General features: G+C 33.2%; 1 protein-coding gene across 2 annotated transcripts in view; it reads right to left on the bottom strand.

The window, feature by feature from the left end:
• Window positions 1-1,453: 1,453 nt before the first annotated feature.
• LOC124364311 (probable RNA polymerase II nuclear localization protein SLC7A6OS) overlaps window positions 1,454-17,171 on the bottom strand; it is a 34,184-nt gene continuing 18,466 nt past the window's right edge. For both annotated transcript variants that reach the window (XM_046819687.1, XM_046819686.1), the window contains exons 2-7: window positions 10,763-10,903; window positions 9,376-9,528; window positions 7,570-7,661; window positions 4,648-4,776; window positions 3,324-3,376; window positions 1,454-2,168 (exon numbers count right to left, since the gene is read on the bottom strand). In XM_046819687.1, the coding sequence (XP_046675643.1) occupies window positions 1,945-2,168; window positions 3,324-3,376; window positions 4,648-4,776; window positions 7,570-7,661; window positions 9,376-9,528; window positions 10,763-10,903 (792 nt within the window). In that variant the 3' untranslated portion in view covers window positions 1,454-1,944. The remainder of the gene's footprint in view (window positions 2,169-3,323; window positions 3,377-4,647; window positions 4,777-7,569; window positions 7,662-9,375; window positions 9,529-10,762; window positions 10,904-17,171) is intronic.

Genomic DNA, 17,171 nt, shown 5'->3' with positions numbered 1-17,171 from the left:
GTTATTTATTCACCAGGACATTCTTAAAATAATGTTATTTATTCACCAAGGACCTTCTTAAAATAATGTTATCTATTCGTCCAGGACCTTCTTAAAATGTTATTTATTCACCAAATACCTTCTTAAAATAATGTTATCTATTCATCCAGGACCTTCTTAAAATAATATTATCTGTTCATCTAGGACATTTTTTAAATAATGTTATCTATTCATCCAAGACCTTCTTAAAATAATATTATCTTTTCATCCAGATCTTCCTAAAATAATGTTATCTATTCATCCAGGACCTTTTTAAAATCATTTATTTCATGTATCATTTGTAAGATTTTACGTTCGGTCAGATTCTTAAATACTCTGTTGTATCAGTTTACTTTATTTCTTTTTCTCTTTTATGTAAACTCTTAATATTATGTATTAATAAAGTAATATTTTAGAAATATCTTAAAATATAGCCTAGATGCTATGTCTTAATACTTTATATCCTTTTTTATATTAAGGGCTATTTCTGTAACACATGTAATCAATTTCCTGAAATAATTTTGAAGTTATAAATAATTGCAAAACTTATATAGACGAGTACAGTACTTTTTCATTCTTATTACTGTAGTTGTAGATGTTTAGAATAAATTACCTAACCAGAACAATTATATTTATTCAAACAACTGTAAGCAAGGTAGGTTTAGACAATATATTGTTTCGCCTTGGTAGAATACCACAGAACTCATATCTCATTTCAACATTACAGATCAGCACACAAGACACAGTCCTTGCTGATACAATATGTCACAAGAGCAAGATTTGTATTCCAGTTGTGATTCAACGTCCCAGACACAATATCGAGGTGTCATCTTGTCACACCGAGTGTGAGGTAAAGTAGGTAGCTCCCACCACAACTGGTGCATCATACTGTACATTCCTGGATTGATATGAAAGTAACTAATTAATTGTTACTGTCTAACTAAAAATTCTATTGTGGGATTATTCGGCTTGTGAGATCCAAAACTTAATTACTCGTAATTCTATTAAAGGACTGAATATTTCCTGGTAATTAATATACCTACACATGACTGTGTTTGTATATTTCATGTTCAAGCCAGTGACACCACGGTTGCAATATGAACTTTTATAAATCATCAATGCAGTTGATGCCACAGTGATTTTGTCTTATTGTGTATTAATGTGCCTTTTGTCTGCATCTGTCATCTGGCCTGCACACCTATGCAGTTGCCTTAAGACAGTCAACCAAAACACCTAATAAACCCTTTTAGCCCCAGTGTCCGATATATCGGACTGAGGTAGTATAGCTAAATGCTCAACGTCCGTCCGGTATATCGGACATCTTGAGAATTATTGTAGCTGGCTTATAATATGTCCAAATGCCATCAGGTTTGGTATAGCGATCGGTGAAGAAACAGGCTACATACAAAAACAATAAACATTACAATTGACATTGTATTTTGTCAGTAACTTTAATGGCTTTTTATTTTGGCTTAAACTGGTGTGTGATGACTGAACATTGCTGGGCTGATTTCATCAGAACATTTTATGTACCGGTACATCATTATTATTTTTGCATTACATTTCCTAAATAGTATTGTATAAAATATACATTAATTGTAAAAAACGTTATTCATAAGATAACTATGCCTCTTTACAAAAGAAATATATTGGTTACAAAAAAACACATTAAAGTTTTGTACAGCAAATTAAAAGTTTTAGATAATGACCAAATTGTGAATGGCTCCCAAATGTTTTCAATGGGCTTGTATTAACTGAACCATATCTGACATAATGATGTGTGCTTATACCAATGAATGGCTATCAGTTTTAAATAACCAATAAAAAAACCACTATTTTATGTAAATACTTTATGTACAAAATATAAACTATAAATACTGTATAAATTTACAACTTAAAGACTTAATGGCACATAAAATAAAAAAACTACGACGACCGATCACTGTCGATGTCACTGTCACAGAAGTAAAAGTCACTGTTTTCACTCGCATCAGAGTCGAGGTCTTGGACCACTCTTTTCTTGTATGCTGCATAGCCGTAACCGTAAAAGTCAGCGTCACTTGAGTCGATGCCGACGGTACACTCTGGTTCATCTATCCCGTAGACTAGATCTTCCTCGCCTGCGTCCGATGACAAGGAGTGTGTATCACCTGATTACAAAATGTTTAATCATAAATTCAATAAAGTAATAATCCAAACTTAATTAAATGTGAACATTTTTTCAAAAATATTTTTTTTTGGCTTGAACATTTTCTTATACACATACTTGTCAATCAATTTGTTTTACGATTGAAGAACCAATTTCAAATAACTGATTAACACATGTCACCCTGATTAGGAACTTTCTTAGTGCGGCAAATTCTGAAAGTGAGAAATTAAATATTTAAAATGAACAATTTCCACCCCTCCCTCCCAAAACCTCATTAATAAGTTTACTTTTACTTACACACATACTAGCTATAAACATAAAAATACAAGTTCATACATTATGGATTATACATTATGAATTGAAGTTTATATTAACATGAGATAATAAGAGCATTTGTTTAAGAATTTTAATCTCAGCAAGGTTTGTAATGCTATTGGTGATGTTTATTTTAAAATTGTTATTGAGTTTATCTAGCTATTATTTAACGTAAGGAGATGTGAAGACCTACAGAATTCATTATTGATACTACACAGATTAATCCTGAAATTTATCTTTATATATGACTTATTCCTTTGTATTGTCAGGACTGTATATTTGGGAATTTGTACTGTATTGGAAACATCTTTTGTTTTAACAATAAAATTGTAAAGGTTTTAGAAATAAATGATAGAATAATTGAAGATTCTTGGAACAATTTTTATATTTATACCACTAGTAATGATCACACAATTTTCCCATATTAACTTTTATTCTGTGTGAAGCCTTGCAAAATCAACGATTTCATTTTCAGCCGATTCCACCAATAGTAATCATAGCCTCTTAAAAGATAGTATAATTATTATTGTCTATTAACTTTGTACACCTATAACCTAGTCTAGGTTTTCCTTATTATTCTGTGTCAAAACATTACTAAAACGAACAATTTTAAAATATTTCTGCTACACTGTGGATGTCATCTTCAGTGAACAGATGTTATACTGAAACTGTCTGTAATAAACATCCGCTTACACAGACGAGTTGAGGGGGGAGGCCAGAGCTGTAACTTGGCTAATCAACAACCAATATGAACAAATCCATGGTTTATAAATGAAAAAGTTTGTTTTTAACATATTCTTATAGATATAACTCGTTATGTTATTGAAAAAAAAATACTTACTCATATTCAAGCCTCCCAGCTGACAGGCTAACTTCATGTCATCTTCTCCGATACTGAAAAATATCAAACCCACTTTAGTATTGTTTTCTTTGAGATTTAACAAAACATTTAGTTTATAGTTGATTTTATTACATATTCAATAATACTGACATTAAGATATTAAAAAACCCTAATAAAAGAAGAACGTTTCAAATTTTACAAATATTCAAAATGCGCACTAAAATTTGAAACGGGATTTTCCTAACACTTATTTTGTGTCAATATTTAGTTTCAAAAACATTAGTAAATCCCTTAATATAGCTCAAGACGAGTTTGAGGGGGGTGAACTGCATCTACACAACGTTTACAAGTATATGAAGCAAAATAAGTTTTTAACCTTACACACATTCTAAAAATGTTTGCAGTTCTACGTAATTGCAGACTAATTCATAAACCTTCAAAATAGTTTATTTTGCATACAATCAACCGCATACATCTTTTGGAAGTAATATTTAAGAAACCACCTCTAAAAAATATCCTGGATAGATTATTAATTTTACAAAAAAAACTATACAAACTATGCTAAAGTTGAATTGGTAACAGGCTGTGAAAGAACCTTTTAAACAACTCAACATAACGACTAAAATCTCCCCTCTTGAGAGCCAATCATACACACATACATACATAGCAAGGCACAGAGGTAAAAAAACATATTGGAAGTAAATTTACAAATTCACTTCCAAATCTAGTAAAACCATGTAAACAATTCAAAACACAGGGGTTGTTTGCCCATAACTTTTGCTAGAAATGGCATAGAGAAGTTTTCTTAGTGTCATTGTATTTATTGAATAACCTTTGAAATGTCACAAGATGGGTGTTACATTTTGAAAATTTAAAGTTACCTCCTTTGAAAAGGGGGCTGCAATTTGTTTTAACCTCCAAAAAGTATTTTAATATGTATGGTGAAGATTTTACATCAATATCTCAATCCGTCTGGAATATATCCAGACGTATCAGGACTTAATTTACACCCTGTGTATGTATATATTCCTCTCAAATGTGAATATCAGTTTCTTTACTTATCTCATGGCCAATAAGAAAAACCCTAATACAATACCGCCCTATGCAATTATATACTCAATAAACATAATTACATTATTTACTGAGTTGTTGAATGAATTAACTCGTTTGGTTTTTTTCTTATTGGCTATAATATAAGTTAAGAACTGATATACACATTAGAGAAGAAGTTCTCTGGGAGCAAGGAAGAGTGAAGAATTTCTACACTTCTCTTCACCGGGTTTTTTACTTGTGTAAATAGCCTGTACAATAGTTTATAACTTACCTGTCAGGATCCTCATCTGGATAATCATTTCTCCAGTTGTTTTCATCATTCGAATCATCTGATTCTTCTTCAACATCGTACACCTCATTAGAATAGTCTTCAAACACTAAGTCATCAAGAGGATGGCAGCTGAAAATAAACAACCATTATGTGAATAATGCAATAATAATAATTACACTGTGTGTGTAACTCACTATTTGTGTGTACATGCTATATTACAGGAAATCTCAATTAAAGTAGTTTAAAAACTGTAGAAATGTTAGAATGTCCATTGCACTACAAAAAGCTTAATTTCGCATTATTTATTCTAATAATACAAGGCAAGCAAATATACACCATACCAGGTATTGCATAACAGGCTTTATAGCGCATACAAGTTTATAGCTCATTTCATTCTGATAGTTAGGCTCCATGAGTTACTAAGTCACATGTCAAAATGTCACATGATTGTACTAAGTTCCTTTACAAATTCATTTTTCCTGTGATTTTCTCTTTGACACCATGTTTACCTATAAAACTCATTTAAAAATGTTCGCTAGTACTTAGTCAAATCGCATGGAGTGACATGCACCATCATCCAACTCAGTGTTGACGATACAGAAATTAAGTTTCATGCACAAATTTAAAGTCTATAGCCAGTTTGTTCTCACGATATCATGTGGCGAGGCAGTCACACATTAACCTTTTCCAGTCCATCGAATGATAAGCTTCACTAAGGCTCAGAAAATTCCCATTGTCACTAGAACAATGGTTTGTCATTAACCAATAAGCTTAGTGAATAAAGCTGCAAAACAGAATAATACCAACCGCTTAAATGAAGCTCTGTAAACTAAAAAACACTGTGCTCCTCAGAAGTGCAAACGTAATGTTAGCTTATCACCAAGTTTTCCTGGAGATTTCTGAATTTTTACGGTAAAAATATAGCTCCTTAGAATTTTTAGACAAAAAATTTTAATATCTTCATTTTAAATTTTTTTTACAAAATTGTGTCATGTGTTTGAAAAAATTGTAATTTTAGGTTGACATTGTATTAGAGAACAAAAAGTATTACATTTTTGTAATTTTATCTCATCATGTCATGCTTGCCAAAGCTCTACGGAAAACGGAATTCAGGAATGAATAACAAGACATTTCTTCTTACAGTTTTGAAGCATAAAAAATTATGTTGAAAGTAAAAAACTTCATAACGAATATTTGTTTTCTGTAAGAAAAATTATTTATTATACGTTACATTTTCAGTATTGGTTGTAGTTAAAATAAGTTTTAGAAAAATCCTTAATGGGTACCTTACACCTTGGTAAAACACTGTGCCACTAAAGTAAGTTGGTAGGGTTAGTAAATATAAAAAATCCCCAGTATTATTTGCAGAGAAAGATATAAATCCATCATGATCTCACAGCGAGAAAATAGCTGAGTTACAATAGTACGTCAGGGTTAACAATCTTAAAGCCATTACAAATCAAATTTAAACAAATATAGTCGATCAGAGTTCCCAAATCTTAAAATTTTGAGACTACAAACACTACAACATCAACTGGTAAAATGTTAATTGTATATATATATACAAATCAAACTTATCATACACTTTTAGATATTTGTTCACCTTTAGTAAAAATTCCCCTAAATACACTTCCCTACTACAAAATATATTTTAAAAGTTAGTACCGTTTTGAAATTCCGCCGCACTAGTTCTGTGTTCGGTGTTGTAATGACTGGTGCTTGTGCACTGTCTACCTACATCTGTTATTAAGCTACAGACACAATTACAGTAACACCTATAGTTTGTCATCTGTTAATACATATTTCAAATGCCCCTGTCAATTGTGAATCATTCCGACTGTGAAGTACGTGCTGTCGTTTGTTTTCTTGGTGCTAAAGGTGAGAAAGAAGTTGAAATCCACCGTAATGGGCAAGAAGATGGCCAGAAGAATGTTTATGATGAGAAACGGAGTGTTCAACCTTCAATGATCACCAGCGATTCGGTGTAGAAAGTGAATAAGAACATACATATCATCTTAATTTCTTCGTTACCAGAAAGGTTTCCTCAAGTTTCAAGAAGTGATCTCTACGACATTTTTATCAAAATACATGTTTTGCTCTATGACAATGCCCATCCATATGCCGCAAAACAGACTCAAGATCTCATCACAGCATTTTGCTAGAAACAGTTTGATAATCCTCGAAACAGCTTCAATTTAGTGCCCTGTGACTATCATTTTGTTTGTTCATCAGAAGAAGCTTCTTGAAGATCAGCAGTGCAATGATGAGCTACTTTTAAAGAATTGAATATACTGACAGTGACTTCTCTATATATTCTGGAAACGATATTGTACTGCTTATCAAAAGACTTTCCTCGAAATAGTAATCTTCATGAACATAACACAAGACATGGTCAAGACTTTCCACTACCTCTTCACAGAACAGCTGTATTTGAGAAAAAACCAACCTATGCCGGGAAAAAACTGTTTAATGCTCTGCCAGAAGAAATTAAGAAAAATGGAAACAATCACATTAACATGAAGACTGCAATAAAGAACTGGCTCTTGCAAAGAACCATCTACACAGTGGAGGAATTTTACTTATGGAGAGTGACAACTTGACAGAGAAAAACATGAACTTTTATATTTTATAACTATATAAACTTTTTGTTAATTGACGCTACTTGTAAGCTTAAAGATTATCAATAAAGAATTTCTGATTTCTGACAATAGCATCAAAATGATCGTGTTTGCACTCGCTGTTAAATCAGATGGTAATTTTCTATGACAACAGTATACAAAAGGTTATGTTTAGGTAAGTGACTTAATATTGATGACAGACAATTATGTGGAGTAGTAGATAAAAATTTTACTTGAATTTTTTATATATCAAAACGGTACTTAAAACATGCCTTATACTATGAAAGTAAATCAACTCCCTTACCTGATGGGATTATCCATCATCTTCTCATCGAGTTTACAGTCAGGAGCGTAGTAGATGTCATACACATACTTCTCGGGTTTTTTATCAAGGTCCTAAAAATATGGCAATAACAAATTATATGCAACAATACTTCGAACACTTTTAAAACTATGTAACATGTTACCTTTTTTTACAAAAAAAAACTAAAGTAATGATTATTTGAATTGTGAAATTAGAACACATATTTTTTTTGTAACACAATATAATAGGAAGAAGTGAGTTTTGTATTAATTTGAATTAATACGATGTCTCTGGGCAACCCTATGTATGTCCAGGATTGGCACATCACTAACCACAAATGTGGAGATATAGGAATGCAAGGGTAGATCGATAGGTCTAGTCTACTGCAGGGGATGACTGTTGGAGTTGGTGGGACTCCCTAAGTGTTAAAGGCTGTTGCTAGATTAGACATTAGGTCATGCCTCCCTCCCTGGTTTGACTGGACTGGCTGATTAAGAGCAGGTTTCCCCTTTTTCCAAGGAAACATGACAGATAATGACCAAAATCCTTCCTCATGGATCTCGACAGAAGGCTGCCCTTAACCCCTACCTTACCCATCCAGAATATCCTGTCACTCCAGAAGCAGAGCAATGGTCCTTTTAGGACTATGTGCAATTTCTCAGCTTCTTGTCATAAGATAATAACAAAATAAGAGACGACTCTGGACCTTACTAAATTATTTCAACCATCAATCATTACAATTTTGATTGAAATAGACTTTTACATTTTGTTTGCTGTTTAAGAGAATTAATTGATTTTAAATAGTATAAACTTGATGTTATAAATTTATTTCAAATAAATGATTCTAATCATTTATCTTCAATTTAACTTAAATCTTTACTTCCAGTTATTCAGATTATTATTCTTTCTGGCATATCTGGTAAGTTACAAATATTTTTGCTTGCCCCGAAAATAATATCGCAACTAGTTACATAAGTCACACAATTCTGTACTTGGCAATCGAAAAGCAGTAATTGCCAAATCTCTTTATTATTGTTCAGTGATACTTAGCAATCTAAAATATACCAGTGCAAAATGTTCATTTTGCGCTCCAATTTACACTTTCATCACAATGATATACAGGAATCACTTGGGAACACAGATGGATGTGCGGAGATGTGAAGAGGAGAGTTTGTTTGTTGCTTTCATGCATAAAATATTCAACCAATTTTACTGAAATTTTACAAGGACATTCATAGGGTCCCTTGTTAACATATACACCTATTCTTATTTTGAAAATCCCTGGGCTTGTCTCTAAGTTGCGAAAAAATACCATCTTGGTCAAAGTTACATTACAGCAAACAAAATACGAAGTATGTCCAGAGAGTAAGTGAACCCATTGCCACTGCCTCATCTTGATAGTAAATCAAACTCAAAATAATCACAGTGAGTGTATAATTCTTAGTGTTAGTGATTTTTTATATTACTGACCATTAGCAAATGTCCAGAAAAATCCTGTTTTCTTCAGAATTTTTTCATCATCAAAACCAAACTTGAAACAAAGAAGTAAAAATATGCTAAAAAATACATAATTGTTCTTTAGTATTCTACAAAATTTCAAAAATATAAATTTTAAATATTTATAAAAAAGTGCATACACATTAGTATATTTGAGTTATTTAGAATGAAAATGACCTTATTCTTAATGTATTGGAACAAGAACAAATAAAATAGAAATCAAGTGAAAAATAATTTTTGAATTAGATTAAAATTTAATCAACAATACAGCGACTAAAGTTCTCAAACAAATGTCACATGAGTACTGACCACTTCAGATATTGTTGAATGTTTGGACGATTCAGAACTGGTCGTCGGAAGGCTTTCAATATCGACAATCGTCAGACTGTGATCACTGGCAGTCTGTGTCGTTCCATCCTCTAAACTGTCAGTCTCGCTCAGGGCACGAAAGCAGTTCACTACCTGCAAAGTAGCATACATTAATCGATATCCTCAACAATAAAAAGTCAATCACGGAGCCACTAATTTTATTAATGAACTTTCTATTTTATAAAAATGGTAGGTTATTTTATATTAAAAGTTATATTTACTAGCCTTAGAACTGGTAATTAATACATCTGTAATGGCAATGCCATTTTTCCAATTAAAAAACTGTAAAAAAAAAGGAACTTATTTATTTCTTAATTATATAAAGTACTGTTTTCTTCATCTACATAAAACTTTTTTACAAGTAGTATTGTATGATACAAATTGTACGTAATTATTTTTCGGGACTTTCTGTGAAATTGATTTTATACTTGCTTCCATGAAATTAAAAGTATAAGCAACGTCAATTAATGCTACTTACCCAATAATCTACTTCACTTCTTTTCAAATTGAATGGACAGTGCATGTAACAACAATTACAGCACCTATACATTTAACTAATTACTTCTTTTTTTCTACGTAGTTAATCAATTAATTTCATATTTAATTATTCTTGATATAAAACAAATTTATGTGGGGGTGTGTCACTCATATACATATTCACTGACTGAATTCTAAAGAGAAAGAGATTCATTGAACAACCAAACATGTTGCCATAGCAACCAACAACTGCAATGTAACATTCTTGACATGAACAAAATAAAGAAATGAGAACTACCAACGTAATTGACATAAAATACAACAAAATCAAATATATTAAAATCATAATACACAAAAAGATTATCAATACAAGAAGTATTAAGCCCATTAATCCCCCTAGAGGTTAACCTGTTACATTTAAAACCTCTGAAAATATTCAAATAATATAAAGTTCTCAATTGTTTAAAACCATTCTGAGTTCAGTGTTCATAATTTATTAATTAAATTCATATTATTTCATCCATTATACTAAATTAGATTGTTAAAAAAGGAGAGTTTTCTGTGATTCAATTAAATTACTGGTGGTTTAACCTTTAAATTTTACACAACATTTAAGCCAATAAAACTTACTGTACATCGATAAATAAATAACACAATTATTTAAAATAGGTAATTTGGTTGTTTTTGTAATATTAAATATTTTTATGACATGGGTTGTTGTATAACTAATATACTAATAAAGCAATAAAATTAGATTATTTTTGTATAGCTATTACCACTTGTGGCAGAGTAAGAACCATTTTGTGCTGAACCTGATTTAATGACCAATTAAAACAGACATTTAACTTACCTTCAACCTACTGTGTTGGGAGAAAAGTCTGTTTTCGGCTCTGAGTTTGTCGGTGATGTTGCTGATTTTGTGTTTTTTATATGATGATTCCGCTTGTTCAAGCGTATAGGCCTTGGGAATGTACTTGTAAACATTCTCATCCTGAAAAATAAACATTTTCTTTAAAACCTATTAGATATATCTATCATTTTTACAATCAATGAAATCAATCTTTATTCAGTAAAGATTGTTGATCCTTAAAAGTAGTTTTTTCTTAAAGAGCTTTAGTCTGTGATACTCAATTCTGTGAGCTTTTGTGTTGTATTGGCGTCTTAGGCCACATACACGCATACACGAACATACACCACACACATAAATTTCAGATTTGGAAACAAACTTTCTTACAGTTTCTCTCTCTATTTAAATTAAAGATGATTCTCAATGCACTTTCTTGCTTAATAACATGCTATCTAAATTTGTCTTGGATGTTTCTCTTTAAATACTTACCATAAGATATGTAAAGCCGGGGTCCACACTGAACAAATGTTTGACAAACATGTTTGTTCAAACAGTTTGGCCAAATTTTATTATGTTTGACAAACAATGTTTGCCCGTGGCCAGTGTGGACGCGTCAAGAAACAAAATATTTCCAGGTAGGGGAGAACAGTGCCGCCATCTTTGTTTGGACTCGATGTTTGCTCTCAGAGCGACAACTGGCAAACTGTGTGTCGTCAGTCTATGCGAGTTCCTAGTCAGAAAACAGGTCTATTGTGGTGTTTTCTGTTAGTGAGTGGCTGCTCTTTGTGTTTCCTATTCGATTGGTAAGTGAAGAACAATGGAAGTAAGGACTTTTGGACACAAGATAATGTAATTTCGTTAATATAACTGTACGAATCGCATAGGTTACTTTGGGACACTAACGAACCAAACTATAAAAACAAATACAAGAGGAAAGATTCCTACACTAGTATAGCTAAAGAGTTAGGTGTAAACAATACCGAAGAAGTTAAGAAAAAAATTGAAAGCCTTTTTAGTGCAATTTAGAAGAGAGAAAAAGGCAGTAATACCAAAGTCAGGAATGGGAACTGCCAACAAGAAAAAGGCTTGGTGGGGTTTACAATTTTTTCAGTTTTTAAGTGACAAAAATGTACCTAGACAAACAGTGTCAAGCAAGACACAGGATGAAGTTTCTGAAGATCTATTGAGTGAAAATGAAGATTTACTTTCATCTGCTGGCCCTTCAAGAACCAGCACACCTTCTTCGTCTGCTAGTCTTTTTAGTGGCACTTCGAATAGTAAGTGTCAGTAGTAAGCCTGTTGCCAAACGAGGAAATAAAAGAAAGAAAACTAGTTGATGAAGCATTTAATATCATGACAACTTGTTTCAACGAAATGCAGCAAGAGCCAAAACCAACGAAAGATGAGCATACAGTTTACGGGGAGTGCGTTGCCAACCGAATAAGAAAAATAAAAAACCCCATGAGACTCTGCATTGTTAAAAACAAGATAGACAATATACTTTTTGAAGCTGAAATGGAAGAGTACAAGGACGTTTCTGAAAAACCTGAACAAAACAAAACATCTGAACAACCAGGAACTTTTGAGAAAACCAGTGGAAGAGGAAGACATCGGAAATATTTCTTCATTGATAGCCTCATCAATGAATACAGTTTCTGGATACTTTGAGGACTTATAACATTTACACTTCTACTCAGTTGTTGCAGTTATTTTTTATTACATTTAATAAACAATTTAATGATGGTTAACAGTGTTGTATTCAGTATTTCAGTATTCAGTATTTCAAAAGCTCAAGATGGCGCCTAGAAACAAAAATTCGTTGTGTGGGTGTTTGTTCTAAAAGGGTCACTAATAGCAGCGGTGGCATTATGTGCGAGGGAATTTGCAAGAGCTGGGTTCCACTTTCATTGTGCAGGAAAATCTAAAGTGAATATTCATATTCAAAAGGGGAAAAATCGGATTTTAAGTGTGATGGCTGTCTGGGGCAAACCGGTCTGCTAGACGACTTGAATACATCTTCTAGAGTTGCTGTGAGTACATCACCTGAAGTTGCTAGTGCTGTTGAGAGCAAAGGAATTGAGGACAGTATGTGTAAATGTTTTGATTTTATTAAAATTTTGACCGATCAAATTTCTGATCTAACACAAAATCAGCTAGAACTCAGAACTCAATTAAATATTATGCAAAATGAAAATGCCAAACTAACCTCAATCGTGAATAATCACACAGAGGCTATGGTGAACATTTATATTGGAAATAGCAGTGTTTCTTATGCTGGTGCCATAAAATCTGCTTTGGCCGAAAATTTGACTCTTCTTTGGAAACCAAAGATTTGAATTTTACAAATAACTGTATGAAGTCAGTTAGAAGCGTAAATGACAAACATATTTTGACGCCAGCAGTTATAATTCACCTTTTTCCTGTAAGAGCAAAGAAATTTCAGTGCTACCACCTAAAACTTTTGCTAACGTGAAAGAAACCTGTCTGAAATGGAAAAAAAACGACAAGGTGAGGTCAGCCAGGCTACATGAGAACCAGGCATTACCGTCCACATCACGTCCCAGGTCTGCAAAAAAACAACAGATGTTCCGTCTGTCCATCGTCCAATGTGGAACAAGTGGTTTTGGAAGAGGAACGTGAGTACTCCAATAACGGATTTATTGAAGTGAAAATACAGAAAGCGTAAACAAACGGAAAAAAGGTTAAAAATATCCCCAAAAGATATCAGTTCTTAACGGGCCCGCGCTTCGGTTAATGACGATTAGACTGAAGATTGTGGAAAAACATAAGTATATATTTGTTTCTAGGTTTGCCGAAGGTGTTGAAAGTGGACAATATTAAGCAATATGTTAATGCTCGAGCCAAAGTAAAAATAATTTTGAAGTGACAAAGTTAAAAAATAAGTTTCCAGGATACAGTTCATTTAAAATAGGTGTCCCTTTGTCGCTGTGGACCACAGTATATGATGAAGAATTTCTGGCCTGAAGGTTCTTATGTAAGTCGGTTTGTGTTTTTTAAACGCCAAAGTCCCGTGGAGAAGAAAGAAGCCCATGAGGCTTCTTTTTTGGAAAATGTACAGGCCGAATCTGCAAAAATACTTAGGCCTAGTTTGTGGATCTAAGCTTGTACCCCTCTATTGAGGATGGAACTAATGTTGAGGTTAGTGACACTTACTACGATTAGGTGCGACGGTGCCTACCCAGGGTCGCCGACACAAGACGTCATATATAGGCCTACCTCAAAGCCTAACCTAAAGTTACTGTTCTTAAATGTTACAAGGTTTGCAAGAAAAAGAAAATATTTTAAGTGTCCTGGGTGATGAAAATCATTATGACCTGCTGTGTTTTTGTGAACATTGGCTCAGTGATCAGGAACAGGGATTGTGTGGATGTGGAGGGCTATGTGCGAGCATCTTTATTCTGCAGAAGTAATCACATTAGAGGTGGAACAGGCATATTTATTTCAGCTACTTAGTAACTTAAGGTATGAGCGTTATAGCGGTGGATCAATTCTGTGAAGAGCTCCATTTTTGAATGTACAGCAGTTTTTGCTTTCTTACCTCAACCTACTCACAATAACTCTTTATCACTCTCCAGCTGGTGATGCAAATATTTTTTTAGAAAAAACTGGAGCAGCTTTTAATTTATTTGGGTCGCTTCAAGGCTTACATAGTTATAGGTGGGGATGTTAATGCTAAATTGACGTCACTATGAACTCGCCTACAGTTAAGAAGTTGAAAATTGTTCTTGCTCAGTTTAACTGTCACTACTCAACAATCAACCCACAAGGAAATAACAACTGTCTGGATAATATTTTCACAGATATTGAGACTATCTGCTTATGAGTACAAAGTTGTATGCCCTGACATAGCAGATCATGAGGGTGTCGAGATGGAAATAAAATGTAATTGTTTGCTGGAAGTTGCGCCCAAAGAAACTCCTGCAGTAAAAATGGTTAGAAACATTTCTGTAAATAGCATTTTGTATTTTAAATTTTGCTTAAGTGAAATGAACTGGCTAGAACTTCTCAAGTGCAAAACAATGACAGCAGAAACCATGTTTGACCAGTTCTTCAACAAGTTTTTAGAAATATTCAATGATTGTTGCCCTTTGAAGTGTGTAAAAGCTAAAGCTCATACCGTGAAGAAACGGTCTATTAAATCACATCTTGCGTGGTATACTCCGGAGCTGGAAATTTTAAGGAAGAGGGTGATGGGTTACCGAACAGTTTTTCAAAACTACTGGGATGCGAACAGGCTCTTAGGGCCTATAAGGAGATCAGATGTCGGTACAGGAAATCAGTAAATCAAGCCAAACTAGTAGCCAATGTCAACTTTATTGAGTCTGCGAGCAACCCTTGTCAGGCAGCCTGGTCTCTTATAAAAAAGAAGACATCCCCAGCCGTAAACGAGACAACAAACATTTCCGCTGATGAGTTCAACAACTTCTTCATCGAGTCAGTACACGCTATCAAGGCTGCCGGAGTCACAACTGTTGCGACTTCAAGCCACTTTCTGCGGAACATCGTGCAACCTCAGCAGCAACTTCATTGGGAAACTGTATCTGAAAAAAACTTGTTGTGTACAGTGAATAAAATGAAGTGCACCAAAAGCAAAGATGTATATGGCCTGTCTAGTTATATTTGAAAATGGTGATTAGTGAAATAATTGCTGCCTCTTATGCTGTGCATAAACGCTTGCCTTAAAGAGGGTGTGTTTCCTACTTCACAGAAAAAGTGTCCAGAGTTGTGCCGGTGTTCAAGAAGAATGACAGAAACCAGGTCTGTAACTACCGTTCCTGTATCTCTTGTGCCTTGTATTGGTAAAATCATAGAACATGTTGTACATAGGCAATTGTGTACCTTTTTAAGTGAGAATGATATTTTTTCAAACTCACAATTTGGTTTCGTAAAAATAGATCGACAGTTGATGCCCTTGAGTCCTTAATTTCAAAAATGTTACAGGCTTTCGAAGACGGACGCCTTGCTCAGATCACAGCTTGTGATCTGAGTAAGGCGTTTGACTGTATTGACCACCAGATTCTTTTTGGAGAAACTTAATTATTATGGTGTTTGTGGTCACCAATTAGATTTCTTTAAATCGTACTTACTTGGAAGGTCGCAATATGTAGATAATGGTAAGGATCAATCTAAAAAAGTTGAGGTAAATGAAGGTGTGCCTCAGGGATCTATATTAGGCCCAACATTGTTTCTTTTGATTATGAATGATCTGCCAAATAATATTTGTCGATCCTTTACCGCTATGTTTTGCGGACGACACTACTTTTTTAAGTGTTGACAGTGATGTAAATAGTCTTTCATTAGTAGTAGAAAACACCATGAAGCAAGCAGTAGATTGGTTTGCAGCAAACAGGTTTAACACTGAATCAGGGCAAAACCCAAAATCTTTTATGTAGCTTAAAAAATAGTGTAAGCCTAGGCCATATTGAATCCATCACAGAAATTAAAATATTAGGAATAATAGTAGATAATAAGTTAACTTGGACTCCCCAAATAGAATCAATGTGCACAAAGTTAGCCAAAAGTAATTTACTTGCTCAAGAGTCTTTCTTCCATGTTACCATTACAATATTTACGTATAGTTTATTTTGCCTTTTTTTCATTCTGTGATATGTTATGGTGTTTCTCCTGTGGGGAAACAGCAGTCAGTCATGTAAATAATATTTTATTGCTTCAAAAGAAGGCCATTAGGATTGTTACCAAATCTCTAGTCAAAGCTCATTGCAAAAACCCCTTTTTGTAGATAGTAGAATTTTAACTGTGATAAACCTGTATATATTTGTCTGTGTGGTAAATGTGAAAAAAAACTCAAATTTAGTTTCCGTACATAGTGATGTTCACAATCATGGACACTCGCAATCAGTCTAAGGCAGTAATCCCACTTTGCAGATTATGTAAGAGTACAAATAGTTACAATGTTGTTGGCCCTCAAGTTGTACAATAAACTACATATTGCATCCAAGTCCTTACCTCTTAGTCTATTTAAGGTCAGATTTCACAAATGGTTAATTGCTAACCCTTTTTATGACTTTAAAAGATTTTTTTAAAGTTTGATAATATTATAATTTAACTAGGGCCTACTTGTTATATAGACTATTATTTTAGGCTACTTATGTTTCATACATTTTAAATTATTGTAATAGCCTAACTTATTGTTACAAATTGACTATGTCTATCCATTTTTGTAATGTTTAATGACAATAAAGAACTTATGACTTATGACTTATGACTTATTTGTTTAAGAGTGTTGTATTAAGTGTTTGTTCAAGAAAATACAAGTTTTTTCAGGATACAATGTGAGTAATATTTTATTTGATTTACCTTACAGTTAGGTTAGATTACAGTCTAGGTTTAGTTAAATTATAATTAGGTTATAGTTATGGATTAAGTTATG

This window comes from Homalodisca vitripennis, chromosome 6 (assembly GCF_021130785.1).
Source record: "Homalodisca vitripennis isolate AUS2020 chromosome 6, UT_GWSS_2.1, whole genome shotgun sequence".
In the NCBI taxonomy this organism is placed as follows: domain Eukaryota; kingdom Metazoa; phylum Arthropoda; class Insecta; order Hemiptera; family Cicadellidae; genus Homalodisca; species Homalodisca vitripennis.
Note: the sequence above shows the minus strand (reverse complement) of the source record. Positions and strands in the feature narration are given on the sequence as shown.